The sequence below is a fragment of the Symphalangus syndactylus genome, chromosome 10, assembly GCF_028878055.3.
Source record: "Symphalangus syndactylus isolate Jambi chromosome 10, NHGRI_mSymSyn1-v2.1_pri, whole genome shotgun sequence".
Taxonomy (NCBI): domain Eukaryota; kingdom Metazoa; phylum Chordata; class Mammalia; order Primates; family Hylobatidae; genus Symphalangus; species Symphalangus syndactylus.
The window spans coordinates 116,586,014-116,613,127 of record NC_072432.2 but is presented as its reverse complement, the minus strand read 5'-3'; the positions used below and the strand labels follow the sequence as shown (position 1 = coordinate 116,613,127).

At 43.7% G+C, this 27,114-nt stretch overlaps 1 protein-coding gene and 1 pseudogene across 10 annotated transcripts in view; one reads left to right on the top strand and one right to left on the bottom strand.

Moving 5' to 3' along the window:
* LOC129491666 (SIN3-HDAC complex-associated factor-like) overlaps positions 1-22,965 on the top strand; it is a 63,119-nt pseudogene extending 40,154 nt beyond the window's left edge.
* The window catches only part of SLC25A37 (solute carrier family 25 member 37), a 46,517-nt gene continuing 40,669 nt past the window's right edge, over positions 21,267-27,114 (bottom strand). For all 10 annotated transcript variants that reach the window (XM_055295701.2, XM_055295702.2, XM_055295704.2 and 7 more), the window contains one exon: positions 21,267-25,372. In XM_055295701.2, coding sequence (XP_055151676.1) covers positions 24,852-25,372 — 521 coding nt within the window. In that variant the 3' untranslated portion in view covers positions 21,267-24,851. The remainder of the gene's footprint in view (positions 25,373-27,114) is intronic.

Below are 27,114 nucleotides of genomic sequence, written 5' to 3'. Positions count from 1 at the left end.
TTGGAGTTCTCATCCCATATTAAATGAAAATTTTAAAATTTGCCAGTACACCAAAATCAAAATGCTTTGCGTTACCCTTGAGCTGCAGGCTAGAAAACTATATGGTAACTCATGAGTTTCTAGTAATGCCAGAATGTCCAGCTCCTTTATTGGGATGGGACTTCCTAGCCACCCTTGGAGCCACTTTACATTTATTAGGCCCTGGGGAGCCTTATTGGCAATGATTGTTGTTTCTAAGCCAGCCTGAGATAAACAGGAGATCCACTTCCTTGAAATAAGGTCCCTAATAGCCCCACAAGTATGGGATCAAAAAATCCCTGGGAAAGCAATACAGGTTCAGCCAGTGAGCCCCTCTTTAAAAGACAAAAATAATTTCCCATAGAAGCATCAATATCCCCTCAAACCAAAAGCCAGGCAAAGACGGGCTCCAACTGAGAAGTTTTTAAAACACGGCCTCCTGGTTCCATGTCAGTCTCCTTGCAATATTTCTGTCCAGAAACCAAAGAATATCATCTAGTTCAAGATTTATGAGCCATTAATGAGGCCATAATTCCCTTACATCTTATAGTGTCTAATACTTATAATTACCCAAATACTGGGAGACACCAACTGGTTCACGATATTAGATCTTAAGGATGCTTTCTTTTGTATCCCTTTGCACCCCAACTCTCAATATTCTCTCAATTGTTTGCTTTTGAGTGACCTTATTCTGAAACTAGTATTTCCCAGCAGTATGCCTGAATGGTACTGCCTCAGGGCTTTAGGGATATCCCTAATTTGTTCTGAAACATTTTGGCATGAAAATTAAGGGAGCTAGAGTTAGACAGGGGAGCAAATACTCCAATATGTAGATGACATCCTGGTATACAGTCCCACTAAAGAGGACTCAGATAAGAATGGCATTCAAGTCTTAGACTTCCTAGGAGAAAGAGTACTGGATCTCTCCATCCAAGGCCCAGATTTCTAAACCAGAGGCAAAATATCTGAGGTACATCCTAAGACCAGAAAATCAGACCTTGTCCATCAAACGAAAAGAGGTTGTCTAAAAGGTGACACCTCCACAAACAAAGAAATAATTCAGAGCCTTCCTGGGTATGAGAGGATTTTGCAGGATTTGAGTCCTGATTTAGGTTCATTTCTAAGTCACTGTATGAGGCCCTGACAGGGCCAGAGCATGAACCTCTCAGAGGAGTTTGCATGGTAATAAACCACACATGTGTTATATTAACAATTCAGGATTAGTTGAACTGCAAGTTCAAAAGACTTATCAATAGGCTACCTGGCCTCATAATTTCAGTAACCCCACTGCTCAAACTATCTGAATTCCATCAAAGGATATCTACCAAGTGTGACATTGTACCCACCTTTCCTGGGACCTTTAATTGCTATCATATTGTGGCTACTCTTTGGTCTTTGTTTAACCTCCTTGCAAAGTTTGTGTCTTCCAGGTTGTAACAGTTCCACATCAAAACTATGGTTATGCTAGGATTCCAGCCAGTCCCTGCCTTGGATTCAGACAGATGATTCACCCTTGGGACCCTTAGACAGGCAGCCAGAAATTTCTATGTCCTCACTATGCAGGGTCAATGCCCCGATCAACAGGAAGTAGATTCAGAAGACTGACTTCTTCCGTCATCAATTCGTAAGAATAAGGTATGGAATCTCTGGGAGGGGGGAGGGAAAATGAGACAGAAATAATACAGGGTGGTCACACCTGTATCATTAAAAGCTATGGGCTGATAAAACCCTGAAAACCAGGGTGTGGACCAAGCTGACTAAGAGCAACTAGACCCAACACGGTGCTGAATTTGACCCAGATTTCATCTAGGACCTTTTTATATGCACATTAACACACAAAATCCTACACACATTAGCGCCATGACAGTTCCAGAAACACCCATATTTGGTGTAAAACTGGGTGGCACCACAGTTCCAACAAATGCTCATCTTCTTCCAGGAATTTTCATGAATATTCCGCCCCTTGGTTTAAAAAAAACCATAAAGATAGAAACCCCAAACCCCACTGCAAGACTCTGTCTTGAGTACATCTGCACTCCACTTTCTTAAGTGTGTACTTTTTACTTTGTGAAAAATCTCTGTACTCTCACTAAAAAACAAAATAAAATAAAATTTGCCAGTATGTCACATTAAATATAATTTATACATGGCAACATAAGCATTAGAAGCAATTAACTAGTTGATACAGTTTTGTAGACATCTAACTGGGTGTTCATTAATTTTTGTTTTCTTTTGTTTTCATGTTTTGAGATTAATGCATTTCTTTTGGGTTTTCAAACATTCCCATTGTCCCCTGTAAAGCTGGTACACGTAAGGAGTTGATTCTCTTGTGCTTAATGGATACAATGGCCTTGCACAGAGGGACACAGGAATGGCACCTCTTGGCCAAATCCATGGTACACCAAACTGAAGATGCTTTTACCACCCATGGCCCAAAATGTTTGAAGAGAGGAGGAACCCAGAGTTCTAACACCATCAGTCAGTTTCACTTGTATTAGTCATTCCATATTCACAACCACTTTTTGAGCTTGAAATTAGTATCCTCATGTTCCAAACAGGGAAAATAACCACAAAAGGTCTCAGCAACTTGCCCAGTGTCCCATCTCTAGAAAGTGGGCTTTTGAACCCAGGTCTCATGGCTCTGAATTCCACCATCTTCAGCTTAGTTATGACTCCTGCAGGCACAGCAGAAAGTCATGGCTGTCTTTCCTGACATTTAAAGTTAGATAAATACTGGCCAACTTCAATGATTATTTAATGTTCTGCCATTCTTAAATTTGTTTGCATCATTTAGGAAATACTCATTCTTTTTATGTCTGTATCTTCTTGCCCAAAATTGCCCTTATTCAAGCTGTAAAAGGTACTCCCATGTAAGTGCTGTTTATTTTGCTTTTTTTTTTTAACTACTTTCTGTGTTCCTTCTTAGCCTTGCCTATCATGAGCAATCTCTCCTCTTTACGCCTAGATCACATGCTGTGTGTAGAATTCACTTGGCACTTGGAACCCAATGTCTCCTTTTCATTCCTGCTGATCTGGTCTCTCTCAAACAGCACTCTGGGATCCTCCAAGCAAAGATTGGATCTTATGCTTCTTGCTGTCTGCCTTAGCAGTGTGGTCTAATAGTAAATGGGTCCTGGTTTCCAGATCCCCCTCTGATGCTAGCCAGTTATGTGATCTTGGGCAAGTCACCAAACATCTCAGTCTCTTTATTTATGAAATGGAAACAATAGTTGTCCTGCTTACCTCACAGGATTATTACAGAGATGAGACAGCAAGTCAATGTCTAGGTAAGTGCTTTGCAATCTAGAAATATTACGTAATTATACAGGGTTATTAGCCAAAAGTATGGCTGAGTGATATTGGGAGGAGTAGGTCGCTAGGGTCTCCTGCCAAACAAAGGAGTTTATAAACTGTGACAGGGACCACTACTGCACTAGGCTTCCCAAGATCACAGCAGGTGCATGAACCAATGGATTGGATTTAATGTGACAGCTGATTTGGCAGTCAGCCTTCTAAGAGAGCAAGGAAAAATTACCAGGCAGTGACACTTTTCTGAGCCAGCAGATCTCCTGGTGCCTTCAAAAACTCAATCCCTGAGTGTTACCATTGGATCACTAGACACCTAGAATATACCAACAGCTATTGCCAACACTCAAGTACTTACCTTAACAAAACATCAAAGGTGCAAGCACAGATGCTGGTACATGGAAAAGGCACTTTGCCAAATCTTTTCTTAAAGTCCCAAATTGTCAAGGTGAAGAAGCTGTGAGAGTAGAATGGGCTAAAGCACAGTGAATAGTTCTGGAGGAAGCTGAGGCTGGGGAGACACTGAGAGGGAAGGAGGCCCCAAGCCCAGGATGAGGGGCAAGAAGGGAAAAATCAGATGCTTCAACTAGTAAATCTGGGCTTAACAATTCACTGGGGAAATGCTTGCTATGGAAAAGGAACAGTACATTCCTTTTCCACATACTAAGCTATTCCATAGTAAAGCTCAAAGTGGAAGCAAAGCCACCACCTGTGATAAATTGCAAGCAAAGAAAGACACCTGGGCTGTCAAGATCTAACATCACCAAGGCTAGCCCACCACTCCAAGTCTAAAACCTATCTCCCTGTCCCCCAGTCTAATACCTACTATGGCCAGCAGGCCTCTTCATTCTCTCAGCTCTTTCCAAAGGCACTAGCTTTTGTTCACAACGGTCCATCCATCTTTCCTATAATGGCCCCCCTTGGTATATCCCACTCAAAGCCTGTATGGCTGCACTTGACAACTGGGCAAGTCTCTCCTCCTGCACAAAGCCTACTCCATCCACCCCAGTACCTTGGAATGCCCCACTCCGCTGAGATCATAGAAGACTTGGTGCATGCATCTCTTGTAGAGCAAGCTTTTCTAGAAACACAAGTGAGCAAATGTGCATGTGTTTCTAGTTTGAGTTCCCCAAAAATCAGAGCCTGAGTCAAGGACATGGATCAAGGACTTCAGTGCAGGCTGTTTATTTGGATGACAATGCCAGAAAGCAGAAGAGTATACGATGTGAGACAGGGAAGGAACCAATCAAGGATGCATTATTAATGATCTACATCTTGAGCAACTGGGCCTCAACCACATTGGAATCCTCTGAGGAACCACATGGAATGTGCCTGGGAATTGTCCTAACTGAAGACGGGTGGCTGGATCATATGGCCATGGTCTTGCCTTCATTGTTAGGGTTGCCTTTGGAGGCTTTATCTTGCCCCTCTTTTTGTGCTTTCAGTTCACAACTCACACAATGGTGTATGTCACCTTTTTGGTGTGACACACCTCCCTGGGCTTCAGAGAAAGCCCTGAGGCTGCAAATCCATGGGAATCAGTTTGATGCACCACAAGTCACCCCAAGATCTGCTGCAGTGAGCATGCACATGCTTTCTCTTGGCAACAAGATCATAAGCTCCTGGAGTGCAAAGATCATAAAAGGAGAAAGAAAACCAGGCAGATGGCTTCAACTGTAGACTGACATCATTTTGGCTAAAACCTTGAGATAGTTTGCTCTTGGTTGTTTTCAACTGATGACATTTTATTAGTCCCTTTCCCCTATGTTCTCACTGAGAAATAAAACCATAGCATTATATGGCAAAACCATAGCATTATATGGCAAAATCATATAAGGAAATAATACAGGAAAAGCTGTGCCTTCGTTCATTGTAGCAGCAACTGTGTCTACCACCATCTTTAATTCAGAAGAAAAGTGAGAGAAATCTCACCTTTTTCCATTATATCCTTTGCTGGCCCCCATCTTGCCAGTCCTTCAAGAAGCAGGGTCAGACCCAAATGACCAGACTGACTCTGGAGAAGTCAAGTCATTTAACCTCTCTGAGCCTGAACGTCCCCATGTGTAAACGAGGGACAGTAACTGTGCTGACACCACAGGGATAATGCGAGCATCACATACGGTAATGTTTGAAAAGACTTTGCAAACTGTAAACAGACATTCAAATGTCAGCTATTATTATAGCAGGTTTGGGTCCCAGATACTTGCCCTACAGCAATCCCTGCTGTGCCAGCTGGACAGGATCTTGCTTCCTTCTCTGAAAAATCCAGCTCAAGTTTTACACCACCTAAGGACACATGTCCCATGCTGCCCAGGTTATTATTTATGTAGGTGCCTTGTGTGATTTCAGTGTCCCCCACTGACCACAGGGCTTTGTGCTTCGCTTTTTTTTTTTTTTTTCAGCTGAATTTTAGACTCACATTTTTTAAAAAATCCATAAGAATGGCTCTCAACTTCCCCTGGGGAAAGTACAGGCACCTCAGCATGACCTCAGGGCCCTGCCCAGGTGGAGACCTGGCTACCCCAGTGCAGGCCAGACCACTCTCCTCCTCCTACACTCTGGCCTCGTCACACTGCTCCTGTGCCTCCTGCACCCTGTCTCACCAAGTTGCAATGCCTCCTCCTTGACTTCCTCCATCCAACTCACATTCATCATTTTCAAGTTAGTTTCACCCCATTCTTCCATGAAACCCTTCTTAGGCCTCTTCATACACTCATTCCTTAGGTTTTTGTTTCTTTGTTTGTTTTTAATTTTTGTTTTACAGATAGGGTCTCGCTCTGTCACCCAGGCTGGAATGCAGTGGCACAATCATAGCTCACTGTAGCCTCAACCTCCTGGGCTCACATAATCCTCTCACCTCAGCCTCCTGAGTAGCTAGGACTACAGGCATGAGTCACCACGCCTGGCTGATTATATTTTTTATTTTTTGTAGAGACAGGGTCTCACTATATTGTCCAGGCTGGTCTCAAACTTCTGGCTTCAAGCCACCCTCCTGCCTCAGCCTTCCAAAGTGCTGGGATTACAAATATAAGCCACTGTACCTGGCCAATATATATATATATTTTTAGTATCTAGTATGTGCCAGTGCTGTGTAAGTGTTGTGATATGGTGAACCTATCTCTCTTAATCCCTTTTCTTACAGATCTAGAGACCTTACTCACAATACTGGTCTGGGACTTAGACAGTGTGCCTGTGAGTTTTTCCTTTATGGCTATTACATGCATGCACTTTGCGTCTACCCCACTTAAAAGCTAGATCTTTGAAGAGGGCTTCTTTGCACCTTCCTACTCACAAGCAAAACAACATGCAGCATAGGATAGGCATATGTTAAAAAAGTGCATGACCCCACTCTCAGCCATAGGGCAAAGAAATACATGGGAAAAGCTATGATAAATTTTCTACACAATGATCAATTAAAAACATTAAAAACATAGGAGCATGCCTTGACACAAACATGACTTAACTAAATACAAGAAGGTTTAGTTCTAGGCCCCTAGACAATACAAGTTAATGTAATTTCCTTTACAAATGCTGCCATGGGGGCAAAAATCTGTTACAATAAGAGTCCAGAAGTTGAGACAGATGGAAGTTTCCAGCTTGAGAACTGAGAGATGAAGGGGTGTGGCTCTCGTATTAATGAAAATCAGATGCCACCTTGTGGCCAGAAATCAAAATCCAGGGATTTCGCTGGGGAAAAGAATTGAGTGCTGTGAGAATCAAATAGAAAATTGCATTCCACAAGGAACACAGATTATCCCAATGAAGACACTGTATACTCACATTTACCCTCAAAAGACTTCTTTGCTGTAATCTATGACCTCCTTATAGCCATAATCCTTAAGTCAAACACGTACAACACTCAAAAGCCTCCAAAAGCCCTGCTCATTATCCATAGGACCAGCTGTCACCTCAGCTAAAATGCAGTGTTGATTTATCCCCACAAACTCTCAGGGAAATATTGATCTCTGAAAGAGTAAAGATAACATCACAGATATTTTCAGGGAAATTGGGTGAAACACAATTTTCTTTCAAGAGCAAATAAACTCTCAGAGACAAGAGAATGAATATTTTGCAAAATGTTGGCTATATGAAATCATTTTTAACCAGTATTTTATAGGCATATATAAGCGACCAATTTTGACAGTACTGGGAATTTTAGGATTTCTCACAAACTAAGAGCCACTGAATAGAAAAGATAAAAATAAACATAATCATGCCTTATTGCAGATATCTAAACTTTTTTAAAACTACAGACCAATACTCTCATGAACATAGATGCAAAAATCCTCAACAAAATATTAACAAATCAAATCCAACAACATGAAAAGAATATGCACCATAAACAAGTGGGATTTATCCCAGGTGTGCAAGGCTGGCTCAACATTTGCAAATCAGTTAATGTAATCCAGCACATTAAAGGCTAAAGAAGAAAAATCACATAATCATATCAATAGATACAGAAACAGCATTTAACAAAATTATACCCATTCATGATCAACATTCTAAATAAACTAGTAATAGAGGAAAACTTCCTCAACTTGATAAAGAAAATCAACAAAAAACCTACAGCTAATATCATACTTAATGATGAGAAACTGGAAGCTTTCCAAATAAAATCAGGAATAAGGCAAGTCTGTCCCCTCCCACCACTCCTTTTCAACATTGTATTGGCTGGAAGTCCTAGTGAATGCAATAAGACAAGAAAAGAATAGAAAACTAAAAGCTATACTGATTGGGAAGGAAGAAATAAAACTGTCTCTGTTCACAGATGACATAATTGTTGATGTGGAAAATCTAAAAAAATCAACAAAAAAACACCCTGGAATAAATAAATTATAAAGCCAGGTTGCAGGACATAAGGTTAATATACAAAAGTCAAACATATTCCTATATAGCAGCAACAAACAAATAAAATGTGAAATTAAAAACACAAAACCATTACATTAGCACCTGCCAAAATAAAATACTTAGGTATAAATCGAACAAAACACATACAAAATCTAAATGAGAACTACAAAACTCCGAAGAAAGAAATTTAAAAAGAACCATATAAATGAAGAGATATTTCAAGTTCTTGGATAGGAATGTTTTATACTGTCAAGATGTTAGTTCTCCCCCGATTGATCTATAAATTCAGTGCAATTCCAATTAAAATCTCAGCAAGTTATTTTGTGGATGTCAACAAACTGATTCTAAAGTTTACGTGGAGAAAATAAAGATCTAGAACAGCCAACTCAATATTGAAATATTGAAGGAAAAGGGCTGGGCGCAGTGGCTCATGCCTATAATCCTAGCACTTAGGGAGGCCAAGGCAGGCAGGTCACTAGGTCAGGAGTTCAAGACCATCCTGGCCAATATGGTGAAACCCTGTCTCTAATAAAAATACAAAAATTAGCTGGGAATGGTGGAGCGTGCTGGTAGTTCCAGCCACTCGGGAGGATGAGGCAGGAGAACCAATTGAACCTGGGAGGTGGAGGTTGCAGTGAGCCAAGATTGCACCACTGCACTCCAGCTTGGGCAACAGAGTGACACTGTGACTCAAAAAAATTAAATCAAGTTAAATTAAATTAAAAAATAAAATGAAATATTGAAGGAAAAGAACAGTCAGAGGACTGTCATGATGCAAACTCTAGTGTTATTAATAAGCTACAGTCATCAAGACAGTAAAAGCACTCTTTCACTAAGTGGTATTGGTGAAAGAATAAACAAATAGATCAATGGAACAGAATAGAGCCCAGAAACAGATCCACATAAATACAGGCAGACCTTGTCTTATTGCACTTCACTTTACTGTGCTTTGCAGAGGTTGTGTTTTTTATAATCGAAGGTTTGCGGCAACCTTGCGTGAAGCAAGTCTATCAGTGTCATTTTCCCAACAGTATGTGCTCCCGTTATGTCTCTGTGTCACATTTTGGTAATTCTCACAATATTTCCAACTTTTTCATTATTATCACAGCTGTTATGGCAAGCTGTGATCAGCGATCTTTGATGCTACTATTGTAATTACTGACCTACGTCCATATAAGATGGCAAACTTAATTGAGAAATGTTACGTGTGTTCTGACTGCTTCACTGACCGGCTATTCTCCAATCTCTCTCCCACTCCTTAGGCCTTCCTATTCCCTGAGACATAACAATATTGAAATTAGACTAGTTAATAACCCTACAAAGGTCTATAAGTGTTGAAGTGAAAAGAAGAGTCATGCGTCTCCCACTTTAAGTCAAAACATAGAAATGATTAAGCTTAGTGAGAAAGGAATGTCAAACGCCAAGATAAGCCCAGAGATAGGCCTCTTGTGTCCAACAGTTCGCCAAACTGTGAATGCAAAGGAAAAGTTCTTGAAGGAAATTTAAAGTGCTATTCAAGTGAACACACAAATGATAAGAAAGCAAACAGCCTTATTGCTGATACGAAGAAAGTTTTAGTGGTCTGGATAGATCAAACCAGCAACACCATTCCCATAAATCAAAGCTTAATCCAGTGGAAGGCTGTAACTCTCTTCCATTCTATGAAGGCTTAAAATTGTGAGGAAGCTGCAGAAGAAAAGCTTAAAGCTAGCAGACATTGGTTCCTGGGGTTTAGAGAAGAAGCCATCTTCCTAACATAAAAGGGCAAGATAAAGCAACCAGTGTTGATGTAGAAGCTGCAGCAAGTTATCCAGATCTAGGTAAGATAATTGATAAAGGTCGCTACACTAAACAGCAGATTTTCAATGTAGATGAAACAGCCTTCTTTTGGAAGAAGATGCCATCTAGGACTTTTAAAGCTATAGAGGAGAGTCAACATCTGCCTTCAAAGCCTTCAAAAGACAGCCTGACTTTCTTGTTAGGAGCTAACGCAGCTGGTGTCTTTAAGTTGAAGTCAACGCTCATTCATGATTTCAAAAATTCTAGGATCCGTAAGAATTATGCTAAATCTACTCTGCCTGTGCTCTATAAATGGGACAACAAAGCCTGGATGGTAGCACATCTATTTATAGCATGGTTTACTGAAGGTATTAAGCCCACTGTTGAGACCTACTGCTCAGGAAAAAAAGATTTATTTCAAACTATTACTGCTCATTGACAATGCGCCTAGTCACCCAAAAGCTTTGATGGAGGTGTACAAGCATATTAATATTTTACGCCTGCTAATACAACATCCATTCTGCAGCCCATGGGTTAAGGAGTAATTTCAATTTTCAAGTCTTATTATTTAAGAAATACATTTCATAAGGCTACAACTGCTATAAATAGTAATTCCTCTGATGGATCTGGGCAAAGTAAATTGAAAGCCTTCTGGAAAGGATTCGCCATTCTAGACACCACTGAGAACATTTAGGATTCATGAAAAGAGTTCAAAATGTCAATATGAATAGGAGTTTGGAAGAAGTTGATTCCACTCCCGGGGATGATCTTCAAGGGTTCAAGACTTAAGTGGAGGAAGTCATTGAAGATATAATGGAAACAGCAAGAGAACTAGAATTAGAAGTGTAGCCTAAAGATGTAACTTCATGATAAAACTTTACTGGATGAGAAGTTGCTTCTGTTTTTTTTTTTTTTTAGACGGAGTCTTGCTCTGTCACCCAGGCTGGAGTGCAATGGTGTGATCTTGGCTCACTGCAACCTCCGCCTCCCAGGTTCAAGTGATTCTCCTGCCTCAGCCTCCCAAGTAGCTGGGACTATAGGCACGTGCCACCATACCCGGCTAATTTTTTGTATTTTTAGTAGAGACGGGGTTTCACCATGTTAGCCAGGATGGGTCTCCATCTCCTGACCTCGTGATCTGCCCAAAGTGCTGGGATTACAGGCGTGTGCCTCCCAAAGTGCTGGGATTACAGGTGTGTGCCGCCATGCCCAGCCAAGAAGTTGCTTCTTATGGATGAGCAAAGGAAGTGGTTTCTTAAGATGGAATAATCTACTCCTGTTAAAGATGCTATGAACATTGTTGAAATAAAAACAAAGAATTTAGATATCTTACACAAACTTAGTTGATAAGGCAGCAGCAGGATTTGAGAGAACTGACCCCAATTGTGAAAGAAGTTCTACTTGTGAGTAAATGCTATCAAACAGCATTGCCTACTACAGAGAAATCTTTCATGAAAGGAAGAGTCAATTGATGCAGCAAACTCTCTTGTTGTCGTATTTTTTTTTTTTTTAGAAATTGACACAACCATCCCAATCTTCAGCAACCGCCACCCTGATTAGACAGCAGCCATTGATATGAAAGCAAGACTTTCCACCTCCAAAAAGATTATGACTCCCTGAAGACTCAGATGATCACTACCACTTTTAGCAATAAAATATTTTAAACTAAGGGGTGTACATTGTTTTTTAGACATAAGGCTATTGTACACTTAATAGACTGCAGTATAGCATAAATATAATTTTATATGTACCGAGAAAGCAAAAAATTTGTTTGACTCACTTTATTGCAATATTTGCTTTATTATGGTGGCCTGGAATCAAATCTGCCGTATCTTTGAGGTATGACTCTATAGCCAACTGATCTCAGACAAAGGAGCAAAGGCAATACAATAGAAAAAAGATAGTGTTTTCAACAAATGGTGCTGGAACAACTGGACATCCACAAGCAAAAAAAAAAAAAAAAAATTAATCTAGTCACAGACCTTATGCCCTTTACAAAAATTAACTCAAAATGGATCACAGTCCTAAATGTAATATGAGAAACTACGACATTCCTAGAAGATGACATAGAAGAAAATGTAGATGACCTTGGGGTTGGCAATGCCTTTTTAGATAAAAACCAAAGGCAGGATCCAAGAAAGAAATGATAAGCTGGACTTTATTAATATAAAAATTTCTGTTCTGCAAAAGACACCGTAAAGAGAATGAAAACCCAAGCCACAGACTGGGAGAAAATATTTGCAAAAACATATTTGATAAAGGACTACTATCCAAAATATACAAAGAACCTTTAAAACTCAACAATAAGAAAACAAACAACCCAATTAAAAAATGGGCCAAAGACCTTAGCAGACACCTCACCATGAAGATGTACACGTGGCAAATACACATATGAACAGACGCTGCACATCATATGTCCTCAGGGAAATACAAATAGAATAATGAGATCCCAGTACAAACCTATTAGATGGCCACAATCCAGAACACTGATGACACCAAATGCTGGCGAGAATGTGGAACAACAGGAACTCCCATTTGCTGTTGATGGGAAAACAAAACGACACAGTCATTTTGAAAGACAGTTTTGGCAGGGTTTTTTTTTTGTTTGTTTTTTTGTTTTTTTGTTTGTTTGTTTGTTTGTTTGTTTGTTTGTTTGTTTTGAGACAGAGTCTCACTCTGTCACCCAGGCTGGAGTGCAGTGGCGTGATCTCGGCTCACTGCAACCTCTGCCTCCCAGGTTCAAGCGATTCTCGTGCCTCAGCCTCCCAAGTAGCTGGGATTACAGGCGTGCACCACCACACCCAGATAAATTTTTATATTTTTAATAGAGACAGGGTTTGGCCATGTTGCCTAGGCTGGTCTCAAACTCATGGGCTCAGGCAATTTACCTGCCTTGGCCTCCCAAAGTGCTAGGACTACAGGCGTGAGCCACCACACCCAGCCTGGCAGTTTCTTACAAAGCTAAGCAGACTCTTACCTATGATCCAGCAATTGCCCTCCTTAGTATTTCCCAAAGGAGTTGAAAATCTATGCTCACACAGGAGCTACACATGGATGTTTATAGCAGCTTCATTTGTAATTGCCAAAACTTGAAAGCAACCAAGATGTCCTTCAGTAGGTGAATGAATACATGGAGTACATCCAGACCAGGGAACATTATTCAACACCAAAAAGAAATAAGCTATCAAGCCATGAAAGGACATGGAGGAATTTTAAACGCATGTTACTAAGTTAAAGAAGCCAATCTGAAAAGACTACATACTTTGTATGTTTCCAACTACCTGACAGTCTGGAAAAGGCCAAACAATAGAAACAATAAAATGATCAGTAGTTGCCAAGGGCTACCGGGAAGGAGGAAAGAATAGACAGACTGCAGAGGATTTTTAGGACAGTGAAACTATTCTGAATGATAGTACAGTGATGGATACATGCCATTATATTTTTGTCCAAATACATAAAATGTACACCACCAAGAATGAACCCTAATGGAAACCATGGACTCGGAGTGATAACGATGTGTCAATGTACGTTCATCAGTTATAACAAATGCATCAGTCCGATGAGGGATGCCAGTGGGGGTATAATGCATACATGGGGATGCGTTGTGGAAAAAATCTAGTATCTGCCTCTCAGTTTTGCTGTGAACTCAAAACTGTTCTAACAAAATAAAGTCTATTTTTAAAAAAAGTTTTAGACATATAGACCCTACAATAAAAAACACCATGGAGGCCAGGCACACTGGCTCACGCTTGTAATCCCAGCACTTTGGGAGTCCAAGGCAGGTGGATCACAAGGTCAAGAGATCAAGAGACCATCCTGGCCAACATGGTGAAACCGCGTCTCTACTAAAAATACAAAAATTAGCTGGGAGTGGTGGCACGCACCTGCAGTCCCAGCTACTGGGGAGGTTGAGGTAGGAGAATCGCTTGAACCCGGGAGGCAGAGGTTACAGTGAGCTGAGATTGCGCCACTGCACTCCAGCCTGGCAATAGAACGAGAATCCATCTCAAAAAAAAAAAATCATGGAAAATATACAATGTGCTTTCCTATAGTAACGGACTGTGGGAAAATAAGGGCATCACATTCCGTGAGCTGCTGGCACACAAGACCCATTTTGTTTCAAGCACTAGGCTGGAGGGCTTGGACTGTACCAGAGACCAACAGTCCTCACTCAGAGTTCAGAAAGACATACAGGCAAATAAATTATTTACTTGCAAGTGCACAGAAACATAGCAATTAAAAACATATTAAAGAAAAGGATGTGAAATAGTCACATCCATCATTCTCCTATATCAAGTTCCTGGATTTTAGTCTTTATTTGTAGAGTAGTTTAGGAAGTGGGAAGTGAGAAGAAGTAACGCAAAATGGTAATGAATGATTCTTTATGGTAGGTAAGTTAAAAGGCCTGTGAGATTTTCCTTCTAATTTCATCTAAAAAGCATGTAATCATATTTTAATCACAGACTTAGAAGCTAGATAGAGCCTGTACTCTGTGGACATTATTACAGGCTAGAGAAGCTAGAGGAGCTATTATTACACGTCATCTGGCCCAACCCTTTCATTTCACAGCTGAGGAAACTGCAGACCAGAGAGATTAAGTGATATACCCAACATCACCCAAGATCACTCAACCAGTTTAGTGACCTGCAGGACTAGCATCTAGGCCTCTGACCCATCTGTTATATGCTCAATGGTTAAAATGGACCAGAGCAAACAAATCACTTCATTATATGAACAAATAAGAAAGTTTTCCTTGCATTGGAATCCTCTCAAAGGTAATTATATGCTTTTCAAATGTGGCTTTGAGAAACTTGCTGATCTTAAAAACAAAAGAGTTATAGAAGCCAAGGTGGACATTCAAGAGAGCATCAAGAAACAAAGATTTTGATGGAAGTCAAAATCAGCAAAGATAATCTCTTCAAAATAGGAAGCTGGATCAGATTAAGTGTGACAGTAAGAGTCTAAGGACGTTTGTTAAATAAGTGCTCTTGACAACCCAAGCTCATTGGAACACCACGAGGCTTAGAACTTCATGTTCCATTCTGTGTAAAGGAAGTTTTTCTACCATGATGAATAATAGGCCCAGGGTTTGGTTCATTCTTCCCATCTAGAACATTCTTTTCTCCTGGCTGCTCTTCTCAGTATGACTGCCTCTCAGTCTCATTAACCATGACCCCCTTCATGTGTAATTTATCCAGATTTTACTCATTTGTGAGCTTGAGGGGAAATGTGAGAGGGAGTCGTGCAGGACAATTTGCCCTCAGACCTTGGACCCTACTTAAAGATTGTGAAATGACCATGGAGTTCCATTGTTATGGATATACACGAAACCCTGAATGGATCACTGGATGTGCTAGAGACTACGCAAAGACCCAAGGAAGCTCCTAGCACGTAGGTATTACCAGTTTCCAGGCTGGTGATGTTTTTGTAGTCTTAGACCAAAGCCACTGAAGCTTGGGAATTGGCCTTGAGTCCTCAGGTTTTTCTGTTGCGGTCAAGGACTCTCAATGTTGAAAGTGCTGATAGAAAGCAGCACCCATTAAAGTCTCATGAAGCCCAGAGCTACAGACAGAAGACATTATGACTATCTATAACTATTTACATTAAAATTTGCACATTGATATGGTTTGGGACTGGGCAGGGTGGCTCACACCTGTAATCCCAGCACTTTGGGAGGCCAAGGCGGGCAGATCATTTGAGGTCAGGAGTTTGAGACCAGCCTGGCCAACATGGTGAAACCCCGTCTCTACTAAAAATACAAAAATTAGCCAGGCGTGGTGGCACACACCTGTAGTCCCAGCTACTTGGAAGGCTGAGGCAGGAGAATCGCTTGAACCCAGGAGATGGAGGTTGCAGTGAGCCGAGATCATGCCACTGCACTCCTGCCTGGGCAACAGAGTGAGACTCCATCTCAAAAAATATGTATATATTTGGTTTGGATTTGTGTTCCCACCCAAATATCATGTTAAATTCTTATCCTCAATGTTGGAAGTGGGGCCTGGTGGTAGGTGACTGGATCATAGGGGCAGATTTCCCCTTTGGTGTTGTTCTCATGATAGTGAGCTATCACGAGATCTGGTTGATTAAAAGTGTGTAGTGCCTCCCACCTTGTTCTTTCTTCCACCCGCTCTGGCCATGTAAGACAAGCCTGCTTCCCCTTTACGTTTCACCATGATTTTAGCTTTCCTGAGGCCTCCCTGGCTATGCTTCCTGTACAGCCTGTGGAACTCTGAGCCAATTAAGCCAGTCTCAGGTATTTCTTTATAGCAGTCAGTGCAAGAATGAACTAATACACACATTATTTATTTCTAAATTTTATGCAGACACAATTGGGAAAGATTGAGGATGTGCTAGTATATTTCACCAGCTGGTTGCATTAGGCTCAACATAGAAATCTTGGGATATATATTTGTCACCTGTCAACCCAAGCTAAAGGTGTCCATCAAGAGAACATTTTCACTGTTCAGCAGGCAGCAAGAACTCCTTCCAGGAACTCATATACTGATGAGGACAAACACCCCTGGTACATATATCCCTTTGTTCTTTTTAAACCCCCTCTTCCCTTAAAGGCAGCCACCCCAAGGGGCAGCATGACAATAATGAAGAAGCCAGATGTCCACGGTCCCCCTTTCTGTAGCTCTGGGCTTCATGAGGTTTCAGTCGGGTGCTCTTTCAACACTGAGAGTACTTCACAACAATAGAAATACACAAGGACTCCAAGGCAATACCCAAGCTTCAACTGCCTCAGGTTGAAGACTAAAACATCAGCGGTATGATTTTGATTTATACTTTTTCTTGTCACAGACGAGTTTCTGATGACAGTGGACAGGTGTTGGGCTGTCTGTCTCTGCTAAAGTGGCCCTTGTGTCCTCTTAGCAGTAGTGCTGGGGGCTCTGCCCAGAGTCTCACTTACTATGGAAAATGAAACATCAAAGCTACCATAGGTAAATATGAGCATAAGGAAAGAACAGCTTCTTAAAGAAGCTATGGCAACAGGAACCTGGAAGTCTGGAATTGTGTTATATCCATGGCTTCACAAAAGAGAGGTCACATGTTTACCAAAATAACATTACCTTTAGGAGGCAAGGCCAGAGAAATGGGGAAGCTCAGAAGTATCCTAAATTTGATAAATGTATTGGGAATACAGATTTTACGGTATGTTGCTGGGGACCCTTAAAGAAATTTCTTTCCTACAAAAATGCCAGGACAGCAGATGGTCTATAAATCATTTAACTTCTTGATAGATATCTAGTTTGTTTTCCAGCTTTTCACTTTCATGAACAAGCCTGGGATGTGCAGTTTTGAGTGTTTGTCTAATTATTGCCTTTAGGTAGCCTCTGAAATATTATGCTAGATACAGTAGGAATGGTGCTGGGTGCAGGGGGTCAGGGGAGGGGGGGGTGTGGAAGCAGCTGAACTTGGTGAAGGTGACATTTAAAAGGGAATCCAAAAAGGCAAGAGAATAAGTGTAGGGAAAAACATACCGGGAACAAAGAAGACAAGAGCAGGGAGAGACAATGTAGGGCTTTTTTTTTTTTTTTTTTTATGGCTTTAGTTGCTTATATTTCACACCTAAGCTTGTAGAACTGATGACTACCCCTCCTTTGTAAAAGGCTCACCTCTTGATTACTTCATAACTCTCTGACCACTCCAGCCTCTCCTGGTTCCCATTTCTCTCTTCACTATTAAATGTAGGCCTTCCATGAGATTGTTTTTTCTCCCTAGGGACTCTCTTCTGCCCATGTCTTTGGCCATCACATCCCTTGGCCTATATGCCAGGTCCTTTGTTCCAGTTCCAGCCTTTCTCCTGACCACCAACATTGCATTTCCTTCTGGGGGTCTCCACCTGGATGTCCCACAGGGGTTTCAAGCTCAACAGGACATCAGAAGTTTGTTACATACAATGAACAGTAACTGTCACTCTTATGCAAAATGTGGGAAACAGTAGGCTGGAGGGCTACGGAGAAAACAGGAGTGAATAAACCACAATCTCTGCCCTCACTGGGCACACAATTCTGGGGAGAAGGCAGCAAAAATGCAAAGTGAGGTCAGCCATGGCAGGTTGGAGGCCTGTCAAAGAGGCTGTAGATACTGACAAAGAGGAGAGAAAGGTCACATAGACAGGCAAATTAGGAGGAGCTCCACAATGCAGTAGTAAATGCTATCTGCAAGGCAGCCTGAAAAGGGGAACTTGAATGAGCAGAGAGGAGGTGGCAGGAGAGGGAGGAAGACATTCCAATGGGAACAAAGTTCTGGAAACAGCACAGCACCACCCTGTTAAGAAGATTAAGACCTCAGGGTCTTACACAGCCATCCTGCTGACCTATTCTGTTTCTCTCTAGTCACTACCTTACACACAAAGCTAAACTGGGAACTGCCATATGCAGGAAAGCCTACTAAATTCAAACAATGGAGAGCCCTTGAAGATCTTAAGCAACTGAGTAACATGGTAAGCCTCTGGCAACAAGGGGGGATAGTCTCTTGAGAATGGAGGACAAGTTGAGATCCAAGAGATCTCCAGCAGGCCACTGGACATTGAAATCTGGAGTTCAGGAGAAGAATTGGGGTGCTACAGCCCCACATCTAAGAACCATCTTCCCAGAAGAGGGCAGATCAGCACCAAGGGGTGTGGAGAGACAGGATCCCCAGCGGCAGAACCTTTCCAAGCAGCCATACTTAGGTGGCCCAGAAAGGAGCTGAAGCTGGTGAGTGGCCAGAGAAGGTAGTCATAGAGGTGGGAGGCCAGCAGGAAGCAGGGAAATGGAAGTCAAGTAGGGGAGCTAAAGAGAGAGCCCTCAAGTGTTGTGCATGCTCAAGGAGAAAGACTAGGGAGGGACCCATGGACTTAAGAGATGTGGCGTCTATGCCCAAGGAGGAGGAGGACTAAAGACAGACTCATGGACTTGGAGATCAGGCATCTATGCCAAGAAGGAGCAGGACTAAGGAGAAACCCATGGACTTGAGATGAATTTTCCATGCCCAAAGAGGAGGAAGACTAAGGAGAGACCCATGGACTTAGAGATGAGGGATCTTCTCTGCCGCCACGTATTAGTCCTCTCCGCCTGGTCTTCCTACTCCTCTCAGACAGCCCAGCCTGTTCTCAGCGGGCCCTAGAGTCCTGCACCCCCCAGGCCTCTGTTGACTTCACCTCTACACTCTCATCGATCCAGTCCCACTCATTCTGTTCCAGTCTCCTTCACCTTTCTCTTAGTCATCCTTTCTGGACAATTTCACTGTGACACAGAACTGACCATCTCCTGGCCTCCTCCATATTTCTTAGTCTCTAAGTCACCTTTCTCTTAGTCACCTTTCTGGACGATTTCACTGTGACACAGAACTGACCATCTCCTGGCCTCCTCCATATTTCTTCTTCACTCGGTCCTGTACACTTTAGCCAGATGAATTACCCTAGAACCAAGCTCCAATCATGGTGTCCCCTGCTCAAATACTCTTGGTGACTCCCCATTACCTACTGCTTAAAGGTCAAACTTCTTACAATGGCAGTCAAAGCTCTTATGTGCAGCTTACTTACCATGAGGGTGTCTCCTACAAAGCCCTTATGGATGCATACCAGGCTCTTTTCTCCCAAATTGTTCTTATTTCTCTTAGGCCACTCACTGCATTCAGACTTAGACCAGAGGCAATGCTTTGTTCCCTTGCAAGTAATCATAACCCACCTCCACATCTGCCCAGTTGGCTGTGTCTCTCTCTTGTACAAGACTAGGCTCATTACTTCTTCTCTGAAATGTTGGTCACATTAAGTCCCCTCCTTAGGTAGCAGCAGAATTCTCTCCTGGAAGAGGTAGCTGATAACTAGAAAACATGGAACTCAGTAAGGAGAACTTGCCCCCAGAGGAAAGGGTATACCTTCCTTTTACAGCCTTTTTAGGGCTGGAATTTGAATGTGGTCATGCTGGAGAGGGCTCTGGAGTGATAGAAAAATAGAAAGATGCCTCCATGAGGAGGCAGGTGGCAAACTAAGAGGGGCACCACAGAAGGGCCCCCCAGGTTGATGTTGGGTTCTACTTTTTATATTTTCCTCTCAGCAAATCTTCACCGAACACCTAGCACATACCAAGCACTATGCTATGTGCCAGCAGTGGTGTGCCGATAAACTAGCCATTGGAAAAGCAAAGGCCTTGATAAGTAGCACTTGACAATTTCTGTGGTGTAAATATACCCACTGTTGCTGATTTCAAGCTGCCAACATGGTAATGTGGAATGTGAAGCTGGGAAGGAATGTGCGCTGTACAACCCAGAGAGCTGGTGCAGGGCCAGCCCCAGCACACCACTGGCTGGTAATAAAGCAGCAAATAAGACAGACAAGGCCACTGTCTCATGGAGCTTGGTCTAATGGGCACAAAGCTACTGTTTTGCTTCCATGGCTGACTTTGCTACCATCTTGGTGGGTCAAGATCTGATTGTCTTAAGGAGTTTGCATCTCTGTACTCTTCTACTAGGCTGTAGGGCCTTCGAGGACAGGGACCACATCTTATACTTCACTCTGTCCCCAGCACCTGCATGACGCTCTGCTCATGCGAGGCACAGCCAATTTGTTGGCTGATTGATTCCGTGGTGGAGGGAGAGGGGGAATATCTATTGAATGAATCCATATCTACTGGAAGCAGACCATCTGTGCCGCCCACTCCAGAGGAGGGGAAGCAACCACAAGCTGGAGTAGCACAGCATTGGCCATGGGCAAATTACAAAACAGGGAGTTTATCCCAATGCTCCCCATCCACTAACCACCACCCCTTCCCACCTCCGGGCACCCCTGCATTGGCCAGTTCTCAGGCCTGACCTCAATTCTGACCCTGCACCCTGGCAGGCCAAGGGCTTCAGTGGTCATACTGAAGGTGGGTGCTCAGACTTTCAAAACTGGAAGAGTCAGAGTCATCCCTGGCTTCTCAAAGGGGTCCAAACCTTCCCTCCTCCCACCTCCAAAAGAGGTCACATTCTCTGGCTTAAGCTGAGGTGTAAGACAGAGAAGAAAGGGATGAGCACAGCATGTTCCAAAGAAACACTTGCAGCCTGCCACGCCCAGGCTTTCACAATGAGAAAGAAAAGTGCCACCCTCCCCAGCATAGTGAGCCAAGCCAGTAGGAGGGCTGCCGCTCCTGCCCAGCAAGACAACACAAACACCACCATCAATCTGCTTGCCCTGGGGAAATGGGGTTGCAGGGGCAGTTCCTGTCAAAGCTGCAGCCTTGGTCCTTAGTGCTCAAGAGGAACAGGCATAGGCCCCGTGAAGGACGTCCCCTCTTGCCATCCACTCCCTTCTCATTTCAGGATTCCCACCACAGAGCCCACAACACTTCGAAGATCAGTACTTTATTTTCTCTAGCTCCAGTGTTGCAACTGTAGCAGCATATCAGAAACATCCCCACACAAAAACACACAATTCTCCCCTTCTTCAAAGAGCTGGCAACAATTGAGAGGCAGAAACAATAGTTACTACGGGCATTTGAGAAATTTAAGAGATAACACTTGCTCACCCTTAAAACATACATTGTGCGTCTTGCAGGTAGGAAGCAGCAGTACATTTGTCATTCAAAGACACAATCATCCTTAAATAAAGTTAAATAAAACCTTATTGGCATAACAATGTGTTGGAGATGCAGCTTTATGGGGACTTTGGAGGAAGGTGCTTGGAATAAGACATGCGCATTTTAAAAGAAAAACAAAATGAAGAAAGCAAACTACACGTAGAATGTAACCCAGTAAATAGATTCAATGCAAAGTTAAGAAAACATAGTCATGGGGAGAAGATTTCACCCATTTGGAAAAAATCAGTTTATCATTCTAAAATAAAGCTTTGATCTACAGGTAGTTGAACCTCAAATCATGGTTTGGGCAGAAGAGCTACTCACACACACACACCACGTAAAAGTACGAGTGCTATACTCAGGTGGCACTGGCTGGCTGCAGATGTCACTCCGAAGACACCAATGACTGAGTATGTCCAACGGTTATACCGAGTTGGTCACCAGGGTGGGATAGCAGGGTGGGGAGGCCTCTATTTCGCACTTTGCAATGTCAAAGTCACAATAAGAAACCAGACTGCAGTCTGCACGGGGCAACAATACCAACTTTGGAGATAAAGGCCAGAGGGGAAAGTTAATTTCTACAAAATTAACAAACACTTGTATCTGCTCAGTGCTTCACAACTTTCAAGGCTTTCCTCAACCTCCTGATGACCAGGCATGCAGGCTGGCCAAGTGGCTCCCCGAGCTGACTCATCCCTCAATCATACAGGGAGGGGCCTGCAATCAGGGCCCATAGGGCTCCAGGGTCTGGTGTTTGCCTTTTTTTTTTTTTTGAGACAGTCACTCTGTCGCCCAGGCTGAAGTACAGTGGCACAATCTCAGCTCACTGCAACCTCCACCTCCTGGGTTCAAGCAATTCTCCTGCCTCAGCCTCCCAAGTAACTGGGATTACAGGTGCCTGCCACCACACCCAGCTAATTTTTTGTATTTTTAGTAGAGATGGGGTTTCATCATGTTGGCCAGGCTGGTCTCAAACTGCTGGCCTCAAGTGATCCGCCTGCCTTGGCCTCCCCAAAGTGCTGGGATTACAGGCGTGAGCCACCGCACCCCACCTTCACCTCTCCTTCTTGCATCCCCCTAACCAAAGGAGTGCTCCTAGAGAAATCAAGTTTATTTTCTAAACACCAGTGAAAGCAAAATCCAGTAGGAAATACCTTGCTTCAGCGTGGCATATCTTAAGTGGACCAAAAGGGGTGGTAGGATAATTTTTTTACAAATTTGCTTTAAATTCTACTTTGAAATTTAGAGTTTGATTTTTCCCCTCCATTTTCAGAATTTAACACCATTTAACAAGAACCCAAGGCAGGTTGAGAGCGGAGATGCGAACATTTTCAACAGCAGCGTGGACTTTACGGCTTTCTACATCCCCATGCGGGTTGAGGCCGCGACTGGTTTTGGGGAGTGGGGAGCAGAGCAGGGAGGAGGTGTTAACCCCCAGATGGGACAGGGCAGCAGCCAAGCCCCATAGCCCAGCTGCAAGGGGCTGTTCACGGGGCACACGTGGGAGGTACCCAGTTTGGCTCTTTCCCATTCCTGATCTGAAAAAGGAAGTCAACTGACTGATAAAATTCCTCATCGCTATTAGGGCAAAATCTACCCCCCAAGGCACTGTGTGCATGGTCCCAAGACGGAAATTCTCCACGTGTTACTTCCTAGGCAGTAGCACCACTCAAAAGAATCCAGGCCTGCGCCTCCTCGGTGAGATGCACCACACTGACCGTGCTGGGTGGCGGCAGGTCAGGACCCGGCTCACTGAAATGCAAACACACATGAGCTTCCTGCTCATTTTTAAAGACAAGCTCCGGTGAGGGCTCCAAATCAGAGACAGTGCAGCTCGTCTCATCGGTATTCCCTTGCACGGCAGCCTGGCAGAGCACCAAATGGCGCAGCTAGGGAAAACGGGCTTGTATTTTCTCTGAGCGGCAATCTGACTCGGCACACACCATTTCAGAAAGCGAGGCTGCGAAGCCTGTGTTCTCGGGTGACGCAGAGCAGACAAGGATGCAAAATGGCTTCTGGAGAGGGGTCTTCCGACTCGGGCATGACGGTCCAGGTCAGACCTCAGCCGCAGGGCCCTAGCAGACAGGACTAGCTCTTGTCACATGCAGTGAGAAGCTGTGACATGAGAATTAATGGTTGGGACAAGACAGGGGGACAGACAAAGACCGGAGACATGCTTCCCTAGACTGCACAGGGAAACACGGGAGATGAGATTCAGTCAAAACACACATAGATCACGTTACCTGAAGTGCCTGAGTTAAAAGGCTGATGCAGAAACAAGTCCTAGGATGAAGGTAGGATTTATCCCAAACACCTGCCCCACAAGTCGCCAAATGCTGCCTATCAAGGGCTTCTAAGTGCTGACCTGGGAAGGCAGGCATTCACATCACTCACAACCAGGGGAGGAAGCGGTCTCAGCAGGTTTATGCCCAGTCACCCCAATTCTGCTGGGCTCCACCACCCTCCAGCGTGCGAGATCCTGCCACCTGGCATGTGTGCGTGTGTGTACACAGCAAGAGAAAATAGGCCAGGGCCAGATCTCTGGTCCTGGAATTTTGGGGAAAGACAAAGGAAAAAGGCACATGAAGGTGGCTGATTGAATTTAAAAGAAAAAAAAAGGGTAGCTGCAAGTGACATATCATTATTTTGATTTTTTTTAACGTACCTTTTTTCCCCCATGAAAAGAGAAATTCAAAATATAAACTTTATTATTTTACATTCAAGTGAAACTTCCATCTGGGGGGCTAAACACAGCCGCAGGCCACATTCAGTGATTACTTTGGTGCCTTTTTCGTTCACCTGATGGAAGAATTCAATCCTCTTATTTAAAAACATAACAACAAAAATAGCTGGAGAGTCCCAGCCGTAATACTAGGTGTAGACACGCACAAGCACACACACAAATTCAAAAACTTCTACGTAGAAAAATAAAGGATAAACATTATCCATCTATTTTGTACTGTGTAATGGAACTTTTATATACATAAAAAATTTGTTTACTGTTTTCAGTCACTGCAAATTTTCTTCCCTCCTCTGGGATCTAAAGATCCAGGAAAGAGGCTGCCACAGTGAAGCAGAAAAGCTACATTCTGCCCAGGGAGGAAGAGAAAAAGCAATTTCTCGCTCCCCTTCCCAAGTCTTTCCTGTCCACCACCACCTCGGATGCCCCTGCAGACAGCCTTCTGGTGAGCAGCCGTCCCATCCCCTCCTCTCTCTAAGGCATTGGGGAGCAGAGGGCCCATAGGCAGCACCCTGCAAAAAAAAAATGATCTAGGTGTGAGGAGAGGGCAAGGGGCTGGATGCAGGCAGAGAATGACTTTAAGATTCTATGATCCCTTCCCACAGCCTGTTCCTTTAGTATGGAGCTCGATTTTCCAGCTGGCGCTTGGTGAGGAAGTACTTGAAGAACTCATAGACAGACCAAGAAATGGCGGTGGAGGGCATCTGGTAGATGACACGCGCCTGGATGCCTTTGAAGTAGCCGGCCAGGCCGTTGAGCTGGTACACCGTTCGGAAGGCATTGGCCATACCCGACAGCCGGCCGCTGATGTTGGCCAGCGACAGGGCCACGTTCTCCTGAGTGTTGAGAAGGGTCTTACAGACGTCCAGGGGGGTCGTGGCGGCCGCGGCGAGGGCCCCGGCCAGCCCGCCTGAGATGATGTGGGACTGCGGGTTGTAGGTCCGGTGGGGGTTGACCTGCTCCTGCAGGAACTCGTAGGTGATGAAGTGGATGGACTGGAAGGGGATGTTCATGGTCAGCTGCGTGGTGTAGCTCCGGTAGAACGCCCCTAACCCCTCGGTCCTCCACACCGTCCGGATGCAGCTGAGAGCTGACCGGTGCTGCGAGTTGTACATCTGCAAGCGCTGCTTCACCACTGTGGTTGGAACCGCGGGGCAGGCCAGACGGACAGCCAGTGGGCAGTGGGTTGGATGTGGCCCCACCCCAGGTCGGAATGAAGCCAAGCCATAAAGAGAAACAAGCCAGTTAGACACCGGAAACAGGCGAGAGCCAGCACACACAGCCCTAGTCTGAGCAGCCGCAGAGGGCCAGCTCCTGGCAGTCCTGGGTTAAAATCCATTTTTATCTCCAGGACTCAACGCCTGGGAGGTGGCTATTTCCTTAAGTTTCTCTCGCCTGAATCTTGCTGAAGGCAGCCCCCGAACCAGGCAGCCACTTCAGACTAGAGTCGCTGATCTATTTCCCAGATCCTGGCTACCCCTGGTAGGAACCCTCAGGACCCACAACAAAGCTGAATCCTGTCCCCTGTCCCCTCTGCCCTCCTCCTTCCCCAACACATCTACTGGAAGCGTGTCTCCTCATGTATTCTCAGGGGTTTGGGCCTCCAGTGGTAATTCTAGCTTCTGTGACACAGTGCGTTTGGAACAGACACTAGAATTATGTCTGCCCAAGTTCAATGACATTCTAACTGGAGTTCACAGGACAAGAGGCAAATGAGACTAACTGTGGTACCTTAGGCTCAGGGTTTTAATGGCCTCATGTATTGCCAAATAAATACACACAATGTGCTTTACTTTTAAACAAATAAAGACTGTAAACCAATAGTTATGACAAGGAGAAAGAAAGAGTTTGAGCCTCACTTTTTTCTCCTTTAAAAAAGATAAACAAAACCCTTGCTTGGCTACACGAAGTTAACTACCTGGTTAGTGACCAGGTCCCTGAATGAACTGCCATAAAAAGAAGCCCAAGATATCTATTATGTAAGTGAATATTTATTTGGGCATTTTAGGTTTTTCATTGAACTACTTCCTAGAAGGGTTCCTCTCCATCCCCGCCTCTCCCCGCCGCTTACCTAAGAATGCCTCTTTCCTGCCCCCAACACACTCTGTCTTGAATGCACTCATTACAGGACAAGCCATGAAGGCAGGTCAGTTTACTTAAGGACATCACATCTCTTGAGAAAGATAATGTGTACAAAACAAAACGGAACACGAGCTGTCTTTCTCAGCTCTCTACTTTGTAAACAAAAAGGGGGAAAGGTGTGTGTCCCTCCAGCACGCCTCGTGCGGCACACGATGAAGAAATCAACGGGAATGGAGAAGGTGATTTTCTTCACCTGCCCATCGGGTCAACCTCAGCACCTAGATTACAGAGACTCCCCACCCACCTCCCAACCTGCCCCATCACAACCCTGAAGGTCAGACCAAGTCCTCTATCTGCTAGGACATGGAGGGTAGCTGAGAACAAATTTAATAGCTTCACCTTGAAAGACAACAGATAGGCAAACTTATAACATGAGACTTAAAATGTTGAAACTTTTCTCTCCAATTCTCCCTTCTGGCCAGGAACTTTTTCAGATGAGGCAAAAAGGTGAAAAGAGCTCCACAGCTCACCTAAAGCCATCGCCAGGTAGAGAATGACCCAGCTGAAGGCCTGCCCAGTGCCAGGCCCAAAAGGTACTCACTATTCAGACACGAGCTGGCTAAGACGCCGGGATACATAAAAAGGGAACAGACTCTGGTCTGCCCAGCTGAGGCTTGCTTCATATTACCCCCGAAATTTAAAAGAACAAAAAGAAGATAATGTGGAAAGAGATGGCTAAAACAAAATGACCCAATGTTAATTTCTGAAGCACAGTGATGGACACACTGGGGTTGA